The following is a 10057-nucleotide window of genomic DNA, read 5'->3' on the forward strand; positions in this document are numbered from 1 at the left end:
ACTTTGTTTTCACAAGCACATAAATTAAAACTGACCATTTCTTTTTTTTATTTCAGGAAGTGGGGGATGTGGGCAGGAACGGCAAAGAACCAGTACGGTCAGATGGTGTATGAGAATGGAGAACCCTGCTGGCAAGGAGGCTCCCGCAGTACTACAGTAAGTACTACATGTGTTTCACACAAAGGTGTACATACAAACATACAGTAGGCACGCACACAGTAATGGGACCATATGAAAGCACAAAGAGGCAGACATGAATAAACTAATAGATAGACAGATGAACAAATGGTACGTACACACTGACAGACTGTCAAGTACACAGATGGATGAAGGGAACAAAAAGAAGTCATTTGCTCAGCTCATTAGACTCTAAATTACTCCAGATAAAAGATGTGATACAGACCATATTTGGATTTTAATTCATCATGACAATGTTGACTTTTAGAAAATGTACCATTTGTGCTGTCTGTCTTGGTGTACATTGTCAAACAACACTGTTGATTTAAAATCAGGACATCACTAATTTTCCTGTTTAATATCACGTCAAGTTTTCTGATCTGCTTCCATTTTAATTAGCTTTTTTTTTTTTCATGTTTGATAAATTAAGTATAATCTACATTTCCATCAGTTTGTACACTCACCAGTCACTTTGGATTTCTCATCTCCTACAGAGATACTTGTTTTTAGTGTTAAATTATCAGGTTAAACTTGCAGTGTGTATTATTTGGCCACCTGCTCCAAAAAATGGGCCAGCAGTTCAGATCCTTTTCAAAACCTCATCAAGTCGAGTTCCTTCATGCTACACACACACACACACGCATGGCACACACATAGCCATGTGTGCCTATGGAAGATGTTTAAATTAAGAATACTATAATATTTCACATTCTGTCAAAAATGTAGGTTCATTTTTGATTATTTTAAACTAAACCATGTACATGCTGTGAATTCTCATACGAAAGCTGGTATTCATTGTCAAATATCATGACTGGGGGTGTAAATAACCTGTAAAAATAGATACAGAAGTTTTTTTTTTTTATAGGGAACTGAACTTTATAGTGAGCAGACACAACTTGTGTAAATATGCCAAATATAAACAAGCTGGATCTGCTCAGCTCTCTGGTAATGAAAGATACTAAACCCTCATTTTCCATAAGCACAAGAAGATTCTTCTTCAAACCCACAGAAATCCATAGATACTTTAACAATCCACCTTCCAAATAAATACAACTTTAGTTAACTGTACAAAGAAGCGATGGCCTGCCTCTTTCCAGAGGGAGATCTCAAGAAAACAGCCAAATGAAGCCTCTCTCACCACATTCATCAGGGACAATTTGAAGCCTTCTCGCCCAGTCTGCTCTCTGCACACCTCATTCTGCGCATGTGTGTTTCAACAATGGGGAGTTAGTCAGTCAATCAGTAAAAGGCGTTCAGTCCTCATGGCCCACTCAGCAGCCTGGCAAAAAGATGTTTTGTTCAAAGCCCAGTGATGGAAGCTGACTTGCTTTCCCCCCTCTGTCAGTCTTCATTGGTTTTATGGTTAATGTCTCTCCGGTTGCATTCTCCTGCAGCTTTCAGTAGAAGTACTGCTCTCTCCATTTCCCAGAATTCCCACCTCTTTCAGTCGCTTTTATGAGATCCATTTACTTTTCTGTGTGAGAATTTGCTCAATTAAAAATGTAACACATTAAATCATCTTATTTTCTTTGCCTGGCCCCCTCTTCAAATCAGAGTCCAATAAATGTCCTCTGCAAATGTATGTACTCATACTATCCAGGGGTCTCCTTTGAAAAGACTAAATTGAATTCCTTTGATACGACCTCCTAACCATGTGCAGTCGGCATAAATGAAGTCTCGTCAGAAGTCGATGCTCATTATATTTGAAATGCTGAACCTCGTCTTTGGGTAGTGCTCTCTCTTTCAGCACACTTCTCCCTTTATACTTGAGTAGTGGGACCAGTGATGTATTGTTTCAGTGTGTTTCAGTGGTGGATATTGAGGTAATCCAAATTCAAACAGCGTGCAGTGTATCTTAGGAGTCTGTGGGGAAGGGTGAACTCAACTGTTTCAGTTATTAATTAAATTCAAAGTTCTGGACTGTGACTGTTGCGTGTGAGCAGTGACGTTTGCTACAGCCTGCACAACCGTGGATTCAAACCAGCCTCTCTCATTGTAGAAAGGATAAATTAGGTTTGATTTTTGTGTATAAGGCCATGATTTCTATTGATACTCATCGCTAAAAGGATCATGAAAAGTCTGGCAATTATCCAGGTTTTACATGTTTCTTTGTGCTTCTTTTTGCCATGTTCCCAGCAGTTACTTCTGGTGAATACAGTGTCATTATAACAAATACAAATGTTGCCCAAAGCTACAAAAATAAGACCCAAGATTAATCATTTAATTTAGTTTTTATTTTTCTAAGCAACTTTTCTTCAAATTGATTAACTTAGTTAACACAGCTTTTGCGTCTCGTCCCCTCTGACATCTGTGTTGTCAGGACATATGTAACAGAAGCAGAAGACTGTTGATCCCTCGCATGGGTCAAATTCTAAAAAAAACCCTAAAGTACTACATTTCCTGTAATGCAGCTCAATAGTAAAACACCCACCTCTTTTGGACTCCACGCTTCCACTTTGTGCCTCAGGCTCTATGATGATAATTGGTCTCCAAGTCCAACCTTCATGACATTTTTGGGGTTATTTTGTCAGCTTTGACAAAAGATTAGTGCATTTAATACATTCAAGTCTAAAGTATTACCCCAGATCAGTGGATCTGTGGCTCTGGTACCTGCAAGTCAAAACAGAATCACCAATAATCCTGCATGCGCTCACTGGAAAGTGTTTTGTCTCACCAAGCGGCACACACCCACTTAATATCTCTGTGCAACAAGATACTAAGTGACATAACAAAAGACTCTATTTTTAATCCAAGAACGGGACAAAACCAAATCACCACTTGTACCAGCCTGAAACTTTGGCAGAATAATACCTGTCAAGCTCCCGACGCTCTCCCTCTCCAGGTGCTTTTGTTCGCCAGAGGGATCATCTGTTCACCTGTTTTTATGATGTGAGGAGTTGCTATGGAAACCCCCCCTACAAGTAAAATATGTTTTTCCCCCTTCCACTCTCTTGTAGAGGGCGTCAAATTCGTCTATTACAGTCTTGACAGTGATAATCACTTCCTCGCCTTTCCCGTTCACACACGGCAGCAGTGATGTCTACAGTGTCCCACGGTCACAGCATCACCTTGGGCCTCATACACTCTGATTGTAGGCTAGGCAGAGATGAAACTCTGCAGGGTCAGTGCAATCATTTTATTTGGCCTGATTACATTTGTACAGTATTCATGCCTTAATTCTATCATTTTTAGTCGGTCTAATTTCTACACAAAAGTTTGGAAGTGCTTGGAAAAATCCCTAAAACAAGAGGTCGGACAGCATCTTCAGTCAGCCCCTTTTGGGAGATAAAACTGGCATGGCTCTTGACTCAGGCTAACTACAGCTCTTCTCCCCGCACCACTTCAACTTTTCTTCTTTGTGCTTTTCTAGGTCACACTGACATGCGGAACGGAGACAGCCTTGCGATCGGTGAAGGAGCCCAGCAAATGCCAGTACATCATGGACTTTCAGACTCCTGTGGCCTGTCAGCCGGTGCTAAAGCAGCGGGGCATACACAGTGAACTGTGACCTCTTCCCTTGCTGGCCTAGCCTAGATTAACTTAGCCCCCCCACCCCCTTGGCTAGCCTGCGGTGACAGGCTGGGGTCCTGAGGGTCCCATCTGACATCTGTGTTGTCAGAACATATATACTTCCAAGCAAGTCTTGCTAAGGTCAGAATCAGTTTTTCAGCGCTGCTCCTAGACAACATTAGTTTTCATTGATTATTACAGTGCTGCTTTATATTGTTACATGTTAATACTTGAATAGAGCAATTATTGAATGAGTTAGTCTCCTCACACTGCAGTGTATTCACTGAACACCAACAATGCTATGTAAATGATCAATAAGGTGAAGCTAGATTATTTGCAGGGTCTAGTGCCACTAATGTAACTGCTGGAACAAATAACTGCTCATTCATGAGCACAAATAAAAGGACTGTGTCCTTAATTCTAGTTGGTTATGGTGGCTGTTCTACTCAGCCTTACTTAAATCTTAAAGGTGATATTCTGCATTGTTCTTATTGTAAACAAATCCCATGAAAAGATCAAAACTGACAATGAATTGATCCTCATAACAAAGCATGATAGCAGCGTAGCGTGGAGCTAAAGAACACATCAGTGAGCCACACTGGGTGTCAAGTTCCTTCATTATGGTGAACACCAGCAATGTAGTTTTTGAGTCAATCCCCCATCCACCCTCTGTAAATACTCACTACAGCACCAAATCCGTATTCATCCACAACTGAAAAATAGTCCCCAACAAACTGATAGAAACTTAAGTGTCCAACAGTAACTATATATATTTGTGACCCATTATCACATCATCAGAAAGAACAAACAGAGTTGGAGTAACACACTGTTTTCTCTGCAGTATATTAAGCCTCAATAACATCACTATGGAGATAAGTAAAATGAAGTGATATTGTCTTTGATGTAACTGCTGTATCAAATGACTGCACAAATAAAAGGACTTCATACTTGATTATAACCTTACTGCATTCTTGACTGTAACAGTAAATTGGTAAAATATTTCCTGAACAGTTTTAAGCTGTAGAACATTTCCTAGAACTGTTAAAATGCTAAAAAAAAAGTATAGTGTATGCATTTATACACTACAGCCACATTAATATATAGTCTCACAACACTTTCACAATATTTACACACTTTCAGCTATTATTAGTGATGCATTGTATACTCAATATAACATCTCTAGATTTCACAAGATTCTGCCAGCGTTAGCAGTCTGCTTCTTACCCTGCATGCTATTTATGATGTTGTTATGTAACAGATTGTGGGGTTTCTGCAGCAGAGCCCTCTGCTCATTAAGGGGGAGTTAAATCAGCTGTCAGCTATCCAATAGGACACCTGAAATATTCCTACCTTGCTGGGCAGCTGGGTGGCTGTTTGCCTGCTAGCAATGCAATAGCCTCAGGGCCTGTAGCCCAGGGACTGCTGCTTTTTATTTATCTGGCTTCAGCTCCCATCCACATTCCGTATTTGATGGTGAGTCTAACCATTTGCTCCCACCCTCGGTTTTCGGTATAATGGTCGGGTTTCTTTAAGGCGTCAACAAAGTCTATCAGAAGGCCTTCCTGGAAAATACAAAAATAATAAAATACAAAGTCTGTTGGTTCTGAATTGAACAAGGTGCGTTAAAACAGCAAAATCTGACAACTCCCATCATGTTCATTGTGCATCTGGAAAGGCAAAAATCTTAGCTATAATCCATCGTCTCAAGGAACCAACACAATACCACTGTATATTTTAATTTCCCCCTAAGTCAACGTTTCACACATGCAACAGATGCCAGAGCTGATGTCAGCATAAAACACCCTCAGCTTTTACAGGCTCATAACTCTACCAACAGCTGGAAATGGTGCCACTCACAGAGACAGTGTCAAGAGCAGCACTCTGTCTAATATTGCAGAAGGAAGCATTTTATTCCTTTACATTGCATCTTTGCCATATGCTGACCACGTGATGGCGTCTCATAAAGAACTTTTGCTCTCACAAAGGTTCGACAGTCTGCAGGGTATCAACAGCTCCTCACTTTACTGAAAGATCATCATGTGCTAAATTACTTGTGCGCTTTACCCCACACAACGTGGGTGGAAGCCACACTGGAAGATGGCAGCTTAAATGGACAGTTGTTTGGAAAGAGAAAGCCAGCACTGTGCCTTTCTGTACTGGGTTTTTGAACTGACTGGCCATTGATGTGTTGCTACAGATCAGAAAAGTGAAGCAGGGAGTTGTGGGATGGATTCAGAGTCCCCACTGAGCACACGCTGAGCACACACAGACACACTTACGCACATACTTACACACCTCCATTCAGCACATTTGCACATGAAGGGGCAGGGATGGAAAGTCTTTCCAGTTGAGCGTGGGCGTATTTGTGTGTTGACTCCAAATTGCTAAAAGGGCCCAGAGGCTTTATATTGCATTAAATCTCCGACTCAGCTTTGTAGAAACTAGTTCAGGGTACCTGTTCTCTGGAGTGGGAGACAGCGGGGCCTTCGCCTGACTGACTGCCTGACTAGTGAGTGAGTGACTGGTCGACTGACGCCCACAACAACCCAGCGCCGCTTTCACTATTTTGGAGATTGTTTTTAAGCCTCCTCTTTGAAGGGAGGCCAGCTATACCCTCAGGGCTGAGAGGGAAAAAAAAAAAAGGGCGCTCGCATTGAGTTGGCGTACGACAGTCACATCCATCTCCCTCACGTCCTCCAATCTATTCAGTCACGATACTGACAGGCAGCCTCTAGCTTACATATTCTTTGCAAACAACTCCATTTAAAGGCGTGTGAGAGACAGTACATACAGTATGTATGAGAGTTTTAGGCCTTCACAAAGCTTTAGTACCATCAGGTTTAAGGTTTCAAATAACTGATGTGTTGATCAGCATTTTGTCAACCTTTGTCATGTTTTGCTTCTGATATTATATCCACTTTAATATGGATATATTAGTATCTATATTAGTTATTATTTTCTTCCAGTATGATGGTCAAAAGTAGCCAAAACATTTTGACCACATGGGGCAGCACAAACAAGCTTTCAAACAACAAAGCAAAGTCTACGTGGCGAATCTGTCAGTAAACAGTTGACTATTTACACATCCAGCAATAGCATTAAGTTTGAGTTTCTCCTTTCAACTCCGTTTTGGTCACCACCCACTTCGGGGGGAAACATGGTGAAATGGTCTGTATTTGTATAGCACCTTTCTAGTCATCACATCACATCCTCATTCACCCATTCACACATCAAGGAGGAATCTATTCTTTCACACACTGAAGTTATGCTTCAGGACCAAGTTGGGGTTCAGTGTCTTGCCCAAGGACACTTCGACACGCTGAGCCGGGGAACGAACCACTGATCTTCCGATTCTACCTCTGACCCACAGCTGCCTAATATCTGTCAAAATGCACAAAAGAGCGGTGAGACTGAACCAAACCAAATCAGCGGGCCATAAAACCAAAACAGTGAACTAAAAGACACCATAATGCTCTGTAGGGCTAAGAGACCCCTTTCATTGTCAATATGTAATAAATATTGATGATTAGCTTTAATGGTAATGCTAAAATCAGATAGAGGCACAAGCTGAGAAGCCACTGCGGATTCACTGTGTTATATACTGGCTTCATTATGTGTCTGAAAAGGCCGGTTCTATTTTACTGTGCAATATTATTAGAAAAACAACAAAAGGAAAAGTAATGGAAAACAAAGTCTAATAACAATCTCTAAGGTCAAAATTATACACTAAGTCAAAACACTGGTAGATGCGCTGTAGAGTATCATCAGCTGCATTAGTGAGCCGACACCATATAGGAATGAAGGGGAGTGAGAGAATTAGAGATGTAGATGAACAAAGACCAATATTGTCAGAAGGGTGGGAGAGAGGGGGGAGAGAGAGACAGAGAGAGATGCACGGATAGACAAATAAACAGCAGCAAAAATGACAGAGACCAGGGACGAAGCTTGAGGGAAAACTGAGCTTTGAGAGGAGGAGAGAGACAAACTGACTGAGTAGAAAAACAGCAAAGGGAGGAGCAGAGAGAGAGAGACAGAGAGAGAGAGAGAGAGAGAGATGTGAAACTGGGAGAAACAAGGAGGGGGAGGGGGTGTAAGCAGCAAAGGGTAAATGTTTCTGTGTTTGTGCTCTCACGTCGGCGAGCGAGGCTCAACACTTCCCCTGTGGAGTGGATGAGTGTAAGCGTGTCGCGGTTGGAGGCTGGAAGGCCGAGCTGTGATAGCATGTGGTTACCAGGGGCCTCCCGCAGTTGGCTTCTCCCACTTACAGTAGAGGAGGGTGTTCGAGAGGAGGTGCGGGGCCTGGGATGCCAGGGAACAGGCATTTTTAGATCTCCATAATATACAGGTCATATTCAATTAAGGGCATTTACCAACACAACCCCAAAGGTGTGACTAGAGTTAATTCTCATTTTGCTCAAAAATCAAAGAGCCGATTAAACCGGACGGAGGCCAAAACATCTGGGCTCCGTAAAACCGTAAAAAGGTTTGTGATGTCATGGGGAACAATCAGCTTATATGACAGCATATATCAAACAAAGACGGACTGCACTGACAGAAGGGGACAGCGGCTACAGACTGAACTCAACCAGCAGTGATATGACGGAAATCTGGGAGCTGCTGCGAATTTGCATAAAGCCTAATATAATGTCGTACCTTTGCAGCAGTGTTCGCGGTGGGGATTTAGTTTGTTCAAAGACAAAGTGTAATCAAAGGTTGAAAAGCAGAAACCGAACTGGCTATCTGCTGTTGGCTGGTCTTTGGTGTCAACTGATTGAATGCTTGTTTTGTTTTTTTTTTTGTTTTTTTTTACTGATTTGCATTAAAAAATGAAGCAGCTTTTTTTTCTTTTAAAAGGAGTTGATTTCCACTCATTTCATCTGCACACATGCACCCAGAAATCATTGCCTTTCCTGCTCCAGTTTGCTACGGTTGTCCTTAAGCGACACTAAATGTTTCTGGGAAAAGTTACAGAAAATAACGCAAAAGAAAGGAGTCTAGGAGTGTGTACAAAAACACTCAAACTGTTTCCAAAATCAGATTTTTTAGATCATGTATTTTAATCCAATTTTCTCTTTATTTCTTCATCAAATAAATAAAGATTGACACCAAATACCAGTTTCTGCTGTTTCAAATTTGGGGTTGTGTCGCAATTTAAAGTCTCCTTTCACGAAAGGTTGGGTCGTAATAAAAGACAATCGCTTGTGCGTCCATTCATCATCAAACTTTGAGCCATCGTCTCGCTGTCTTAGTGCACACAAGTCTGTGACAGACTGTCTGCCACCAGCATCACATAAATAAACCTGGTGACTGCGACTTGATCAACAGTTGCAATCCAAACACTTTCCTCGCCCCTCTGTGGCTGTTTCTCCCTCAGCAAATTGTTGTTTTTTTTCCCCCCCTCTTGTAGCCCCCATTAGGATGATAGATGAGTGGAGATGCAGAGAGGATGGTTAATCTTTCCAGGAGAAGAAGACCAGAAATAGGAGGGAGGTAGAGAGCAGCACGCCATGTACATAAATAAACAGGACGTTGGGACTTAGCAGGAAAATGTGCGGAGGGAAGAAAGATGACGGTGACGGCCGCTCACAGGTAGAGGCCGAGACGGAGGGAGAGACAAAGGAGAGCAGGCCTGAGTGGGGGGACAGGAAGTGGTTGAAGCAGAGTAACGTGGGTAACAGATGGAATGAAAAGCAGCCCAGGGTGAGGAAAGAGGAGGGAGAAACTGGGATATAACGAGAGTGAGACGGAGAGCAGCGGGATCCTGGTGGGCGAGGGGAGGGGATTCTGGAGGGCTATATAGAGCTCAGTTTCTCTGCAGGAGCTGCTTAATGAGCACAGAGTTTGTAATTAATTATTGGTTATCAACCTGATAATAGTCATTGCTCCATTTTGTGTAGCGGTTTCCACATACTTATACAATTATGGCAATTATTAACAAAGCACAGTCTTTGCGTCGCTGCTTTGCATTTCAAACATATAGTGTGGCCAGACCGGGCCATTATTTTTGTGTTGCATAATAGGAGTGCGCGGGGAGGGGCAAGAAAAAGTAAGTACTGTGTTCTTTTAAGCAATGGGGTAAACAATGAGGAGCCAATTTAGCTTTCAAAACTAATACTAGAATTCCATTTAGGAAAGGGGGGAACAGGCTGTGGATCATAGCCCTGCTAGCTGCAGCAGCAGCTAATGTTTGCTCATCCCCATCTTTGTGTAAAAATGGTGATCAAACAAGTGGACCTTTGCAAGAACAAAACAGGAAAAACGGGCAGAATTGAGCGTCAGCATGCTGCGGGGAGGGTAAGGAGGGAAAAGAGATGAGGATGAAGAAGAGTGATGGGGGAGCCAAGTGTGCGCGGCAGCCTCCGCTGTGCCG

The 10057-nt window shown here is 42.2% G+C and overlaps 1 protein-coding gene across 1 annotated transcript in view; it reads left to right on the top strand.

Moving 5' to 3' along the window:
• The window catches only part of LOC139222900 (glucosidase 2 subunit beta-like), a 112163-nt gene extending 107568 nt beyond the window's left edge, over window positions 1-4595 (top strand). The window contains exons 14-15 of the mRNA XM_070854804.1: window positions 57-156; window positions 3548-4595. Of these exons, the coding sequence (XP_070710905.1) occupies window positions 57-156; window positions 3548-3685 (238 nt within the window). The 3' untranslated portion in view covers window positions 3686-4595. The remainder of the gene's footprint in view (window positions 1-56; window positions 157-3547) is intronic.
• Window positions 4596-10057: the final 5462 nt, after the last annotated feature.

This window comes from Pempheris klunzingeri, chromosome 23 (genome assembly GCF_042242105.1).
Source record: "Pempheris klunzingeri isolate RE-2024b chromosome 23, fPemKlu1.hap1, whole genome shotgun sequence".
Lineage (NCBI taxonomy): Eukaryota > Metazoa > Chordata > Actinopteri > Acropomatiformes > Pempheridae > Pempheris > Pempheris klunzingeri.